This window comes from Anneissia japonica, unplaced genomic scaffold (assembly GCF_011630105.1).
Source record: "Anneissia japonica isolate Jap-2015-1 unplaced genomic scaffold, ASM1163010v1 scaffold287834_len5846547_cov211, whole genome shotgun sequence".
Classification (NCBI taxonomy): domain Eukaryota; kingdom Metazoa; phylum Echinodermata; class Crinoidea; order Comatulida; family Comatulidae; genus Anneissia; species Anneissia japonica.
The window spans coordinates 495,851-512,546 of NW_022704992.1; the positions used below are offsets into that span (position 1 = coordinate 495,851).

Here is a 16,696-nt window from a genome sequence, read left to right on the forward strand (position 1 = left end):
TTTTTAATTTACACCTTGTTAATTTTCCTTATGTTCTAATAAGATGAGGGGCGGACATATGTGTTTGAGTTTATAAATAAATCAACAAAGTTGTTTTACTCGTAACTGTAGTTATTTATTTCTATGAATTGCGAAGACCTGGGGTGGGTGGGGTTTTAAGTACCTACATTAAACATATGTAATAGTAACCCATTACTCTAATAGTAGGCCTAACCCATACTCAAAGTAATCATCTTACAAAAACAATAAAAGAATAATAACACAGTGTTATTACGGTATAGTAAAGTTTTACGGTATCTGATATAGGCCTAATGGTACAGGTAATCCACAACATTAAAAGATAATTATTGAAATTGTTGAAAATATGTGTTTTAAAATGAACAGAAATAAAAAAGAAATTATGATAAATTGACATTTTCAATTAACGATGAAGTACTTAACATGATAATTACTAGTGACAGAATCCTAATAGCTGGTAACAAAATCCGCGGATAATTTTAAGCAAGTGCAATTCCAAAATCACCTTGAAATTAACATGAACAATGCGCTTCTAATAACTCAATACGTATTATAGGCTTCGTATCAATGTACTTATTTATATACAGAATTTCGTCGTTTCTTTTTGAATTACAGCGACTCATCTCATATTAACATCTCAATGGTAGAATAACTGCATAATTGTCTCGTAAAAAGCACCAAGTCATATTGTAAATCTGAGGCCTTACAACAGCTGTTTTCAGACCGTTTTTATGACGGACTGTCGCCTCCCTCGCCGCCGATGGCGCCGCTCTGCACTTCCGATTTCACTTCGGCGATCTTTTTATAAGGCAAATAAAAATATGATCTGAATCTGAAATAAAGTCGGACGAGACTTTATGAAATATGCGACGGATACCGTGACAATTTGTTTTTTTCTGCCTCGTTTCAATATCTCCAACGGAGATTGACGAAAATCCAAGATCAACTTTACAATAAAACAAAATATTGCCCTACTGTTGCCAGAGAGCTCTACAACCAAGTTCCATAATTCTTAGAACATAGTTGTTAGAATAAAATCTTTTTCTTTTTTTTTTAGGTATAAAAGTTATACCTCCTTGGTTAGACCAACATTCTTCTCTCATTACTTTCTATTAAAGTTTACGGTACTTTTCTTTGGTTCATTTTACTTTTACATGTAGGCCTATACATCATTTTGTTGTTATTACTGTATCATTTCTTAATCAACTCACTTTTTGAACATTTAGTTGCAAGAAATGATGTCAAAATTAATTATCCATTTGTTGGAAGCAACTAATTTTCAATACTATTTGCACATGCGTAGTAGAACAGCAAACAGTATTTTATGCACTGCAAATAACACAGATTATACACCCTCATCTAAAACATTTGATACAAGCTGGGATCTCCGAAAATATACTTCATACAACATAAATCATACAACAAAGAAATATATTTTAAAATTGTAGTGGTGTAAGTTTCTTACATTCGCTGATAAAATTGTCGTAGGCCTAAATAAGTTAAATTCAAAATGATAGTTTTATTTTACTGTACATTATTCAGGTATAAAACACATTACAAAAGGCAGAAGGTTCAATTGTTCCATTTCTATCACGATTACATAATAATCATAGACCTGAGTTTAAGTTCACCAGGATTCCTCTCTTTCTTCAAGGATACGATATAGTTTAATAAATATACTTCAGTTTAATTGTATTCGCTCGTAAAAGTCAACTTGGGTTATTGTGCCTATAAATTAGACAATTACACAAACAATAATAAGCATAATCTAATTACGAGATGAAGATAAATGACTTTGTAAATTCAATATTATTCTGTCTATAAAAAAAACCAATGGTGTCTCTTTTGTTTTCACTCATTGCTTGATGATGACAGATGGTGCCAAATTATACGAATGTTCACATTAAAAACTTAGCATATGGCTTGACCGCTGGGACACTGTTTATTAAGTGAACAAAATTACAACGTTTCTTTTAAAAATCTTAACACTTTACTTTAAAATCACATCACTTTCTGTGTGAAATAGTTATAAATCATAAACTGGCCCAACTGCCGACTAATACGTCGTTGATATACTGTGCATGCTATTATTGCACCAGATATTTGAGAATGTACTGTGGCGGCAATGTATCCACGTGATGACGTCAGAATTACACGTAGGCCCGCACTATAACAATTATGCGCATGAGGCCACGCGTTGCATCACAGCCAATCTGGAGATAAAGAGCTCAGAATGTTTACATTTCTAATAAAAAGTAGGTCGATGAGTGTGGACTCAACAAAATGATGAAGCGCATAATTATGTTGTAGACATAATTGTGACGTAATAAGTATAGCTCGAGTTTCAGTCTGCATATCTATGGATATAGAGTGAAAAATACGTACCGGTGTATGCACATGCAAAGACGTGTGTGCGCATCCAACATAAAAGAACAATAAATATTGAACTGTAATTTTAAGATACTCAATTACAGTATTCTGTTTTTTGAGCTAACATGTTATATAAATAAAACTACATTAACTATAAATATTCCATAATTATAATCGTATTAAGTTGCGAGCAAGATGACTTAACTCGTATCTTTGTCATCATCTTAATCAGATTCTGTTAAACCGATATGTAATTTTGGTAAAAATGTAAATCGTCGCGTTCCTTATATTTAACCTGGTAAATGTAGGTCTTTCTGCAACAACACTCACTGTCTTTGGTGAACACTTGGTAATTGACAACAGTTTGTGATTCTCAACCAAACGATGCATCGGGAATCTTACAAATGTTCGTTGCAACACTTAGTTTCTTACATTATACCACAGCTCTATAGTAGGCCTATCGCTTTATAGTATCCCAGTGATTATTAGGTCAACTTAATTACGAATAATTTTCCCGGTGAACAAATTTTACACCAACCTGGTAACACCATAATATCTCCAGAAAACCGTATTAATAGCATTGTGTTTGTAGGCCTAATTGGCGATAAAGCAATGGTACCAAACGCAAGGGATCGCATCGTTATTACAATCTTCATAATAATAATAATTGTTATTATTAATATACCTATTATTATTATTATTATTATTATTATTATTGCATTAAGTATTAAACGGCTAATTTAAGCTCAGCATTAATTCCTTAAATAGGATCCATTTTACAGCAGAAGACTTTGCTTGTGTGTATTACAAATATTGTAAATCTTCAGTATATTTTTCATTGTTTTTACAGGTTAGCAGTTTAGACAGAATTCACTATGGTGTCGGGCTTTAAGACCATTATTTTCTCTTGACACTAACCTTTTTTTTACTTCTTTGCTTTGACTTATAATTTTGTGTACGAGAATGTTCTTTTGTATGTGGATTTGACGAATTTATAACAAATAATACATAAAAATAGATAAACAAAATGTGCTGTATTTAGGAGCCTTTTGGCTACAGGGACAATCTGTTTAAGAGTCTCCTAATTTGATGATCTTTTTTAAGCGCCGTTTTATAGCATTTTTATTTGACAATCTCTAATTTTCTTCCACGTTTTTTTTTTCACTTTCCTTTATTTGTGTTTTTTTTTCTTCCACTTTCTTTTCCGTTTCAACCACCATTTATCCTTATTTTGTTGTTTTCTGTTGTCCTAGAAAGCGCATGAAGACGAATGTTATATGCGCTAAGTGTACAACCATTGACGGAACGTTCATTTTTCCTTTGTACGCCCTCATTTGTATGCAATGATAATCATCAGTGAATACCGGTATAAGACATTCTATACAGTTTGGGACCTTGCTACACTTTTAAATGTTTGTTTATTACTGTACATTAGGCCTATTATGTTATGTCAGCAAAAAGTTAATTATGCTTTATAGATCCATCAGGCCCTATGAGGAAATCAGAAAACGTACAGAAACAATGTTGTTCACTCTGACGTACATACGGCGTATTCTAACACTCGTGGGACAACATTATGCCTGGTTAACATACCCCCTGGGTCTGGCTACAACCACATAAATCAAGTTGACCTTTGACCACACATCCAGGGAGTAATCATTGCAACAAAAGATGGATACGTAGTGACGTATTATGATTTCTGATGTGAGTGATGGGTGGAAACATCCACGGCACTCCCAAGGTGGATTTTAACGTGTTCCTATAGGACCTGATTTGAAAAACGCACAAAACCTAGCTTGGTAGTTCCTGGTTACTACTAGTCTAAAATTAATATTCTCTTGTGAGGCTAGGTAAAATTTATGTACTGGTCATGTGATACGCACTATTAGGCCCGTCAAAACTCACACCTTGTAAAAAATAGCATTTTGGAATAGAACTTTGGATGAATATGTTATTGTTAAATATCACTTTAGAGGAAAACTTATGGTTAAAGTTAAACAATAAAAAACCACTGAACGTTTTCCTAAACCATTAGACACCGCGCACACCCACGCGCATCCACTCATAAGTCGGAAAGCCACCTGGTCCTATGCCCCTGTCTCTTATACACATCTAGATGTGTATAAGAGACAGGTCATGGTCAAGGTCACAGAAACTCGATTTTTTACCCTCGCACATTAAAAAAAAAAATAATGGAATTGCACCTGTCTCTTATACACATCTAGATGTGTATAAGAGACAGACCTTACCTCCTAAAAGTGGTTTATCGAATTTTTTTTTTTTTTGCTGTGGTGGTGCATGCAAAAATCTAAGAAGGTGAGGGGGGGGGGATGAACCTATGCTCAAACAAATTGCTTGTCCAGTATTTTTACTCTTTATTAAAGGACCGTGTATTTGCATTTTTATAGCATTCATTATTAGTGGTGGATTGAGGAATTGAAATTATGGGGAGCCCAGTGAGGGACTTTCAGATGCTGAGTACATACCTCAGTCACACCATAATTGGGCCTCAGGTTTTGATATTTTATAGGTATGGAACACTTAGATAGCCAGACTGGCACTCTCAGAGTTGAATATTACTGTGATTTTTCTCTTCATTTTTTTCATGACCCACTGGAAAATATTGGCATCCCAAAATTTGGCTCCAACCCTAAGTTTGGAAAGTGTTGCTTTAACTTATGGCCGTTCTCCCCTTGCTAACCTACGATTTATATCTTCAACAACATTGGGTAAGTCTGCAACACTATCAACTACGTAATGCGAGCCGGCATCGGAGAGCACTTCATAAGCACGTTGGAGTTTGCGTTCATATTCCTGTGGTTTCATTTTCCCTATCTGATCTTCAGTGGCAGCAACGTAATTTCCCTAAATAACAGAGTGAAGATAATTGTCACCTATCATAGCATTATCCAATCTATCATTAACATTATCCCCACTCCCGTTTTACTCAATCCAAATATACCTCAAACTTTTCAATCATACTCAATTGTCAAAGCCCCTCCGATAAAATTATTATTATTGATTATTAAATTGTTTATTATTTACACACAACAGGAAAAGCCTACCACTTACGAAATGGAAAGGAAATAAGTGAAAATAATGATAAGTATAATGATAAAAATAATAAATTTATATGATTTACTTACATATTTAGCAACGCCTACAGTCCAGCATCCAGCACTGGTCCCTTCCCTAATGCCGTCAAATGTGTCATCAACCTACAACAATGATATAACATAGCAATCTACAGCTAACCTAACCATTACTTAAGTACAAAAATTTAAGCTGTAAAGTGAAAATAGGATAAAATAGTGAAAACATACTAAAAGACACAAAACATGGTTTTATGTAATAAGTACTTTACAGTTAACAAAGAAATGGAGAAACAGAACAAATTAGAAATGAATAAGACAAAAGTCAAAGGGTATCAAAAAAGCAGGAAAAGTATAATTGTAATAAATGTATGTGCATTGTAGTTTTATCTCACCTTTACTACAGCTTCTAGAGGATGAACATCCATACGGATAGCATTCAACCAGACCATGTAAGGAAGGGGTCTTGCTTGGGGTACCTCATCTGCCGCTATGTAACAGTCCGGTACATAGCCTGCTGCAGCAGCTATTGGTTTAATCTCATTCACAATTTCAGAACTCCACCCAGTGGAGGATCCGATCTTAAGGTCGTACTTAGTCCTCAGAATTTGCACAGCTTCAACAGCACCTGAAATCAAGCCGCAAAAGGAATTTTCTTTTGGTAAGTATGATGTCATGAAATCATAGATCTTATGGTAACAGAGTGACTTCTTATTTCAAACATCAGGCCAGGTATTTATCATTCTCAGCTTAGCAAATGTCTTAAGTCAAAAAACATAGTAAACCTAGTTATTACTATTTATTTTTATGTTATTATATATGTTATCCTTTTCTACTCAGCAGCCATGGTAAGACAACAGACAACCTTCATCGATGGAATCTCCTAGACAGCCCTGCCTCTGACTGTGGGGCTCCAATTCAGTCAGCCAAGCCAGTTGTATGTAGCTCTCCCTTAAGATGAATACTTGGTGGTTTTCAAACACTATCAGATTGCGAAGATATTGTACAAGATTGGCTACTGAATTTAAACATTATAGTGCTATTACTACCTGTATACATTTATATAATTTTAAGTGCAGTATTTTTTGTTGATATTTTACATTGTGGTATTTATATGTAGGAAAACACATTTCACGTGCTGTATGATGAATAAATTAATATTGAATCTTTCATGAAGACTGCCAGACATACAAATGTCATCTTATTACCTGTAATCATTTGACAGTAGTCCTTAAGTACTTCCAGCTGCACTGGAATGAAGCGGTGATAGATGCGATCAATGTCATCATCCGTTGGCTCCCTACCATGCTGCGCCAACCATCGATCGCGTACCCCATCATTCTGCAACACCCTCTGTATATGTACCTGTATGCAAACAAACAATGCTTGTCAATCATGACAACAGTTGCATATTTTTAATTCTAAAATTTAAATTATATTACATATCATAATATATACTATTACTTAGTACCAATTATAAGTTTTCCAAATTTATTAATTTAATAATGATGATGATGATAATCAGATGATGATCAGTGGCATAATGAGCCATGGCCCGACAAGGTGTTGGGGCTGGGGCCTCAGCTGCCAACAGCCCATAAGAGTTACGCCACAGAATAATGATGATGATGATAATGAGATGATGAGATAATGATCAGTGGCATAATGAGCCATGGGGCCAAGGCCTGACAAGGTGTTGGAGCTGGGGCCTCAGCTGCCAACAGCCCATAAGAATTACGAAACTGATGACGATTATGATAATGATGATGACAACAATCATTAATACTAGTAATTATTGTTGACAGGATAAGATGATTTTATAATAATAATGTTGGGGGATATGGTGTCCATGATCCTGATAAATGATGTTCAGTTTGCGACAATGCAATGTAGGCCTTCTGTACTTTAAGCCTTCTTCACATACCCTTTTGTGTGAACCCATAGGCCCTCTCGCTTCATCATCTGTAATATCTATTCCTTCTTCCTTAAAAATCCTGACAAATGTTATAGCTGGACCCATCACACCACTATCTACTACTGTTCCTCCCCAGTCAAATACAACTGCTTTAAGGGGGCCTTGGTATGAACGAACACTTCGATATGGCATCCTTGAGTTACTCCATGCTAAAGGACAATATATTGCGTTTGATTGGGGAAAAATATAATTATGTTATGGCTATCAGTTGTCTTAAAAATCTAAAAAGACTGGAGTCTTAGTAGTACTGTAGGCCTAGTAGTAATCACTTCATCTTTTTAGTAGAGTAGGCTTTAACTCCTGTTCTAACAAGAGGTGGTATAATTCATACCAATGCTCCTCTACAAAAATCAAATATTTTACAATATAACCAGTGTCAATACCTGTAATATAACTCTGCTTGTGTTGTATTTGCGTATAGTTTGAAACGCTAGGCCCATGCATACTGCTGTTGGCGGTGCTACCCACGAGTCCCACACAGGCAGCTGGACCCTTCAACCATGACAACAACCGACTATTGCAGAGCCTAGCTATATTAACACTTCTTCCCGACATAATAGAATTCAAATGTTAGTATCAGACAAAAGTAATGACATTAAGTCTATATAGAACATGCAATACAATTGCAATGCAATACAGGACAATTTTACAGACCAAAAGTCATGTGAATTTCACCGGCAATACAATATAATGCTTGCAACTTTATCACTTCCGAGTAAATACAGTAGATTAATGACCTTTAAACCTAGGTACCTGGATAGGTCAATACCCTGGAAAAAAGAACCAAAGCAATCGTATCGTTATTAAATAAAGAATGTTAAAACCACTTTTAAAATGAGTACATTAACAAACAATTTAGTGATTCGACAACAGATAATTTAATGTTAAATTTAAGTGAAAAAATATAAATTATCATTATTATTTTTATTTTATTTTATTCAGTATAAAACCAACAGCGATGAAACTAATAAACATTGAAATTTAAATTATAGATATAAATGCCAGATGAACTAAAAAAGATTGTTTTATATAATGATTTTCGTATTCAATTGGAAATCAAAATACAATGTCGAGATTAAATTCAAAGATAATCCAAATATTTTATGGAAGACCTTAACCATGCAATTAAAAATATTAGGAAGTATCCACAACGATTTTATTTGCAACGCATTTAATGATTAAAAGGTATTAAAATAGGACCAACTTATTCAAAGTGGTGTGTCTATTTGAAAAACTTTAATATGCTGATGAATACAATTAGGCCTATTTAATGAAAACTAAGAAAAGGCACAGGATAACAACGATACTTGATATTGACAGTAAATTGCTCACGAACCGCTCCGTTGATCTCGTAATTTTCCTTGTAGGTGTGTGTGATGGGATAACAGTAGGCCTATGTATTTTGTGTATGTGTAGGTATGTATATTTATATGGAATGTATGTGCTGCATTACTGAGCTGTATCTGCTTTGTATGTGTGAATGTAGGCCTATTGTGTTATTTTTTTTCAATTCATATGACTTAATTACACTATTCGAAATCGTGTTAAACTGTCTTATGATAGTTATGGAAGAAGTTTCTTTCGAATCTTACAGAAAAATTTGCTCTTTGGTATTAAATTAATTGTAACTTTTAGTTTGTAATATTTGTTATTGTCTTTGAACGCACCGCCGTCAGTCGATGAGTGCCACTGTAACAAAAATGTACGTTAAAATAAAGAAATAAAATCATGTAAACAAATTTCGTTGGTTAAGTGTGCTGAGGCCCCTAACGATTGGAAACTCGATAGAACAACTCAAAAGAAAATAAGATTTTGCTATATTACGTGAGAATCTACTTTGTAAGTTGATTTTCAGTAGAGTATGTCAATTTTTGTGGGGGTGGGTTATTAGTATGAGTATGAGCTTAGTGGAGTGATCAGGAACTGTCTGGGGGGGGGGGGCGGCCCGGCCCCGCCCCCTTTTGGAAGGTAAAAAAAAAGGGGAAAAAAGGAAAGAAGAAAGCAAAAGGGAAAAAAATGATAGCCTACAACGCCTCAAATGTTATTTTCGGGCGTCTAGAACACAACATTTTCGTGGGGGCATTGTTGTCTCGATCGGCCCAAATTTCGCCCCCCCCCCCTTTTGGACATCTCTGGATCCACCCCTGGTGATGAAACTTCATGTATCCTAAAGAAAAAGCTGCACAAATGTATACTTCAAAATAGTGAGATGGCCACATTATCATTTTATTTATCTGAACATGTTAATCCAAATGAAGAAATACACGCAGACAAATTAGAAATGCATATTTGATTTATTGACTCTTTTGCGAGAAAGGGTAAGTATTATTCCAATTCTATTTGCAAGCTTTAATTAAGATGACTATTATACACTCTAGCCTCTGCAGATTTACAGGCACCTTAATGCTGAAATTAAAATACTAACTTCAAAATACCACACCATGTAAATACTCAATACTGTATGTATATAAAGCACCAACCTAACAGGACTGTTGCTCGTTTTCAAAATAAATGTATCAGATTATCACATATAATGAATAACATTGCCAAAGGTAAAGGTAATTTAAATATCAACTTGAAAATAGCACATATTGCTTACTGTTAATAAATTAATAAAATATAAAAAATTATTATTAATATAAATAATATTTAAATATGTATACTAGTCAAAATAATATGAAGGATGTTTACTTCTTTTAAACGTTTCCAAAGGATGAATGACAGTAATGATAATGATGATAATGACGATGATAATGACAATAATAATGCTGATAAGGATGACGATGATGATGGTAATGTTAACCATGAATGATAATGTTAATACTGTATGTTAGGGTTGAATAGTAACAGTAATAAAATACCTATTATCATTGATACTTACACAGAAAACATTTACAAATTAATAAATATGTAAATAAAATACAATACAATATTACTGATCGATAAAACTAATTAATTTTAAATAATAAATCATTCTAATCCTCATACTTTTGAGGCTTTTAAATCAAGAATAGAATTAACTCTTCATAATTAATGAACATGATAAAAATTTAAAAAATAGTCTTTACTACATTGAATTTTACAAAATAAAAACACAATTTTACAAAACAATTAAATAACTTAACAAATCAACATGTGGCACAGTGGTAAGGCTTTGACCTTTCAACCAAGAGACTGAGTTTGAATCTCAAGCTGGCCAGCTTGTTTTCTTGGGCAAGGCACTACATAATTAAAAGCAAGAACCTATTAGAATTACATGTCAATAGACTGATTACAAACTACAGTGGTGGATCCAGAATTCGAAACAGAGGGGGGACAAGGCAGGGAATTTTACCAATGGAGGGTCCAAAAAACCTCAGCCCCATCATGGTCAGTATGAGGTATGAAATTGTATGTCTATGACACCTCTAGATGGCTGAAAAGGCACTCTCAAACATTAATTTGAATAAACATTAATTTCCCCCTTTTTTAATTTCCCAAAACGTTGGGTGCGGGTTAACTGAGCCAGCTTCCCCCACCTGGAATCTGCCTCTGTAATACTAACACAGGGAGCTAAGTATGTGTGATAGACGTATGTTCCAATTACTGTGTTATGTTATAGAATAGTTATGTATAAGAACATTAATAACCAAGGCCTCAGAAAGTATTTAAGTAACAAATATACAAAATTACAAAGCTTGCTGTCTATGCACTGATTAAATATAAAAATATCAAACTCAAATAATTCTCCATTCAATTTGTCATTCAAAAATTGTACAATCTATATTCATATATATATACAATGATTGTTGTATGCACCAAACATCATGTCTTCATAAAATCTACAGTGTGAAACTGTGCTTTATAATCTAATTATTTGGCAATCTCTGGTATCAGTACTAATTTATCAATATCTTATTCATTCACTAACTTTATTGTTTGCCAAATATGATAAAATATTAAATGTGAAAATGATGTCATGCATAACAATTAACAGTGTAAATACTGTATGTTGAACTGGGATGATTCGATTTTCAGGGTCAGAGGGCAAATCTTGATATCAGTGAGGCTGTAGTCAACATGTTAGTAGAAAATCAAAATATCAGCACAGGAGGATTACATTTTTAACAGATAAAAGAGTAAACATCATCTCAAAATTACATTTCATTTTTTTTATTTCATTATTTATTTATATTGTCATTTCATATTTCATTATTTTATGTCTTAATACATTTCCAAACAAATATTTACCAGGACAAATTTGATGCAAACAGGAAACAAGGGCACAGCAAAATTAAACTAGATCAGTAACAAATCATTCTCAATAGCATCGCATACAAAGTGGAAATTTAACTACAGTGCACATTCCAATCCAAGACCCCTCTAATTCAAGACCACTTTTTCATACAACCAAATAAAAATCTTCTATCCTTTAACACAAAGCTAACCATTTTAGTGGAAACTGAACCACAAGACCACCCCAAATTTTCAGGTCCCAATGTGGTCTTGAATTAGAGGGAATTGTATTTCCTAAAATTGATTTTTCTTTCAATAAAACCAGGGAACTCTTCCCTGATAAAACAATATAAATCAAATACATTTAAATATAAAATACTCTGCTTGAGACAAAATAAATATACAACAAAGCTTTTGCAAGTGGAGAAGAGGAATACAGTATAAATAAGTTTCATAAATTTAGAAAAATTGCAATATTGCGGGTTAAAAGCTTGTAGTAAGGTATATTTTCAAAAAATATCAAGAATTTAAACTCATCAAGGTTCCATTTATTTAAAATGTTGAAAACAATTGTGATTTCCAAGCCAAAACTATCAAGAATTTGTATTGCACTGAATCATTGAAGCAAGCAGGTAAATATCGCCCTCGTTCTACTATCCATATCTTAATTATTTAACACAAGCTGTTAAATTCACTATTATAAAAGGCAATTAGAATTAGATATGAGATGTCGGCTGTACCTCCTATTTGGTCAAGAATATCAAAATATCATTGCTGATCAGACAAAAAAACCACAATATGAATCACAAAAACTTTATACATTTTGTATACTTTTTACATAATTTTACATTTGACTTAACTTATGACTAAACAAATTATATATTCGAGTGCATTACATTATCAAACCCAAGCTGCTAATATTACCACATACTCTGGGTAAAGTAGACACACATATTTATTTCATATTTTAAAAACAATTTTCAGAAATGGCTTTCATCAAATTATAGGCAAGGTGAAATTCCATGTTAAATTATAAATAAACTTAATTTCATAGAAAGATAAATTCATTCATAAAACAATAATTCATTCATATAACACATGATAAGAAATAAAACTTAAACATAAAATGATAGCTCATTACCAAAATTTTTGTAGGAATATATATAAAATAGAATTTTAAAAATAAAGCTGCTAACAGGACAATAAAATTCTAGAAGATATAAATATGTAAACATAAATAGATATACAAATGCTATAAATAATGGACAACTAATGACTAAAACCACTGAAGCACATTATACATGAATAAAACTGATTTTAATAATAACTTAGTTTAAAATATTGTAGGCTGCTTTTAATGCCCATTTTATCTCCTCTTATATTCCACATAATACTCAATATGCGTTGGGTGTAAAGACTTGCTGTCTTTCAAACCCAAATGTGCCTAGTTATCTGCTATATAAAACAGTCATGACAATTACTGCTAAAAGAGACCTGATATATTTTCTTCACTGGCAAATGGAAGAGAATACCAATAGGAGTAGAATTGTGATAAATACGGGTGTAAAAAATATTATTAATAAAGACTTTACAATGACTTATGATGTAATAAGTGCTTACTATGTCAACTTTGAGTTCTTGTGTTTAATCCCTATACATCCCAACATTTTGCTCACAACTAAAATGTTAATTCCCGTTTAAACAAAGACACATCAATCAACAACAACAATCTAGACCATGGCCACTGTTCCCTCTCCTGTGGCTCTACACAGACATTTTCTTACGTCGCCACCTATGGATCTAGATCAAGGAGAAGAAGTAAGGTGGTTACAGTATCTATAAACAATTGAGGAGTAAGCTTATGCATGATGGTTTTTACATGCAACTACAAGCAACCTGTTGCTACACACGTCTGTGCAATGGATTGTGCGGGCAAAACAACCCATTCCACTTGATAGACACTCTTGTAAAATATGATACTATAAAAAATTAAACTCTATAACTCTGCAATAAAAGCTATATGCATTATCTCAAAAGATGTGTCTCTAATGACACTTGGAGGAAGTTGAAAAGAGGATGGATTTGGAGTACAAAATGTCAAGCACTATGATGTCAGCTATACTGCCCTCATACAGAGCCCTGGTTCTGTTGTTTCTTCTTAAGTGCTAATTCTCTTCTTTCTAACTTCTTTATATTCTGCTGCAGAATATCATTGGTTGGGTCTAGTTCATATGCTGCTTCATAATGTGTTCGAGCCGACTTATAATCCCTCTACAAAACGAATAATTATAGAAAATTAAGCAAAGGTTATTGTGAATAAAGTGTATGGAGTTGATTTATTTAATAAGTAATAAAAAAAAACAAGAAATATCTTACTTCTGTAGTAAAATTTGTAAAAACGACAAAAATTTAATTCAAAGCATTCAATTCAAATACTAATTCAAAATGAGACAAGTTAGTTTTTGTTGCTTTACAGGTTTTTTAAAGTAAAAAGTCAATAATTTTTTTGTCAAGGAATACACCACGTAATATGTGAAAATGGCATGTTGTCTTACGAATATTTAATTATAAACTACTAACTTCATAAATATACAAAGTAAGAAATTTACATGGAAGTTTATTGTCTGACCACTGCTAATAAACTATTCGTAGAGCAGTAAGTTTGTACTAACCGTCATGTGGTACATTGCCCCGAGGTTCATTTGTGCGATGCTATTTTTAGGATTCAACTCAACAGCTGCTTTGTAACTCTGAGGGGAAAATAAAAATATGAAATGTATTAATTATTAAATTTATAAAACAGTTTGATGACTGTAATTATAAAAATATAAATTTGCACAAAAAGCAGATAATGGGAAATAAGAATAAATATCATGAAGCACAGGGAGACACACACACATCCATCTAGACTAACCCACTAATACAAACACAGTGACTTATATTTATATAAGTTTGCTTGCAAAACTACTGTGTTCAGAGCACACACAGTGACTAGCATAAACTACAGTAATATTTGATTCATACAATGCTGCTACATTACTACACATTATAAACATTTGAGACATTCTGCTGTCTAACAAAAAAAAGTAGTCCCATATTCATTACTGAATGTAGGGGAATAAGCTGTTAGCTAATCGTACTAAGCCTTGGTATTGTGTACCGGGTACCCATTTATACTCCTGGGTAGAGAGAGACAACGTAGATAAAGTGCCTTGCCCAAGGACACAAGCGACTTGCACAGTGAGAGTTCCAAACCAACCCCTGACCTCAAGGTCGGGAGTCCCAGCCACAACCGATGTGCCAACCGCTTCTACGCTGTCTAACATACACACTGTATTTACCATTAAAGCTTCCTCTCTCTTGTCCAAGTCCCTGTAATGATTTCCACGTTCAAAGAGAAGTTTACTCTTTGTTAAGTCCTCCAGGTCCGGCTTTAGGTTCAATGCAGCATTGATGTGTACTAAGGCCTGGCAACAAAAAGTATAAAAATACAAGTTAAACACTTTTGACAAAAACAAATAAAAAATTTTATGCAGATGTGTAAAAATGATGTAGGACAGGAATCAAGTATTTTTTGTTATTTGGTCTTATTAATATTTATGTATTTTTTCGAAGGTTTGCATGGTGTAGTAATATTACATTCTTGCGGTATACCACGTAGATAATTCAGAATAGAACTGTTGTATTTTGTTGAGAATGTCTCAACGTCTCAATAGAGTTGCTTCAAACGTTATCAGATATTATTCTCCTGATGGCGATTGAAGCAATTCAATCGAAACGTTGAGACATTCTCAACAAAAACAAAATTTCTATTCAGAACTATCTATGTGGTGTACTGCAATTATTTAATATATTTTATTTATGTAACAACCACAATATTTGCTGCGAAGCAGCCAATTCATATTCTTGACAGCAGTTTGACCTCTGAAAGGTCATTGTTTGTCAAAAAACAAGGATCTAAGACGACTGGAAAGCGAATTTTCCTTCTTTCGTTCTGCCGGGTAAATTCAATTACTTTAGGCGATGTTTGTAGACTAACCAACACGAACCAACGTCCGCATGTCGCGCTAGCCTTATCCTACTCTAGGCCTAGACTAGCTAGGATGGTATAGGCCTAGCCTTGAAGGGACAAAGTTCCCAATGAAAAACAACGTCGTTCCTTGATAGCTAACATTGTCTATTTAACATCACAATAATTCATTATTAGACCTATAGTTGTTTTTTGAACTGTACTCCACAAATCTTAGCCGATACCTCGCACAACTTGAGTAACGTCTCGTATCTATTGTCATGACGTCATGGCTCGCTGGCTCACACTTGCGATGTCTCGCACTTCAAATAACACGCTGGCTCACACTTTGGCAACACTCTTTGGCAGTCAACTCACCCCTAGAAAACCCGCCCTTGGAAACTTGCCCCATAAAAAAATGTACACTTCCTAGACCATGCAGTCTTCAAAATAAAAATTGTAACCTTTGGTAATCAACTACATTTTCCACATACATAGAAATTTTTGAAATTTTATTAAAAAAAACCTAAACCATAATTCGCCACTATAGACACTTTTTGACAAAAATGAAAAATTACGACTTTGTTACCCAATGAGAAGTGTTCTAATATAGACAATGGGTCGCGTCTCATATTATTTGTAATATTTTTATTATTCATTAATTTCACTTGACTCGCATAAATAATTTTGTTCGAAGAACATTTATATGCAGTTGCACTTCGCAGCACTTCACTTGCAATTTCTAGTTATATAAACTATTTAAACTATTATGAGGCATATGAGCTTCAGTGATGAGAACACTTCTAGATTTGAACCCAGAGAATTATAATATGCAGAATGATCCTACTAACCTCCTGGTGACTTCCTGTGATGCCGTAGATACTAGAGATTTGCTGGTGCGCATCACTGTAGTTGGGATGTCGCCCAAGCACTTCCTTTAAGATGGTTATAGCTTGGCTCATGTTTCCAAGTTTAGCTATCACCTGAGCCTGTTGGGATTATATAATGACGATAACC

The 16,696-nt window shown here is 33.6% G+C and overlaps 2 protein-coding genes across 3 annotated transcripts in view; both read right to left on the reverse strand.

Annotated features, from left to right (window-relative positions):
* Positions 1 to 4,640: 4,640 nt before the first annotated feature.
* LOC117105090 (phosphonoacetaldehyde hydrolase-like) lies at positions 4,641 to 8,175 on the reverse strand. Its single transcript, XM_033246117.1, has 6 exons — positions 7,839 to 8,175; positions 7,405 to 7,604; positions 6,689 to 6,845; positions 5,876 to 6,108; positions 5,535 to 5,606; positions 4,641 to 5,253 (listed from the first exon to the last, which is right to left on the reverse strand). Exons 1-6 carry the CDS (start codon positions 8,008 to 8,010, stop codon positions 5,065 to 5,067), a joined length of 1,023 nt encoding a protein of 340 aa, XP_033102008.1. The 5' UTR covers positions 8,011 to 8,175; the 3' UTR covers positions 4,641 to 5,064.
* A 1,555-nt stretch (positions 8,176 to 9,730) lies between these two features.
* LOC117104898 (protein O-mannosyl-transferase TMTC1-like) overlaps positions 9,731 to 16,696 on the reverse strand; it is a 49,903-nt gene continuing 42,937 nt past the window's right edge. For both annotated transcript variants that reach the window (XM_033245800.1, XM_033245801.1), the window contains 4 exons: positions 16,531 to 16,668; positions 15,012 to 15,137; positions 14,343 to 14,420; positions 9,731 to 13,941 (listed from right to left, as the gene is read on the reverse strand). In XM_033245800.1, coding sequence (XP_033101691.1) covers positions 13,798 to 13,941; positions 14,343 to 14,420; positions 15,012 to 15,137; positions 16,531 to 16,668 — 486 coding nt within the window. In that variant the 3' untranslated portion in view covers positions 9,731 to 13,797. The remainder of the gene's footprint in view (positions 13,942 to 14,342; positions 14,421 to 15,011; positions 15,138 to 16,530; positions 16,669 to 16,696) is intronic.

Coding starts and splice junctions, on each gene's coding strand:
- LOC117105090 (XM_033246117.1), bottom strand. CDS start 8,010: ATGTCGGGAAGAAGTGTTAATATAGCTAGGCTCTGCAATAGTCGGTTG. Junction 5,607..5,875: donor CTCTAGAAGCTGTAGTAAAG/GTGAGATAAAAC, acceptor TCATTGTTGTAG/GTTGATGACACATTTGACGG. Junction 5,254..5,534: donor CTGTAGGCGTTGCTAAATAT/GTAAGTAAATCA, acceptor TCTGTTATTTAG/GGAAATTACGTTGCTGCCAC.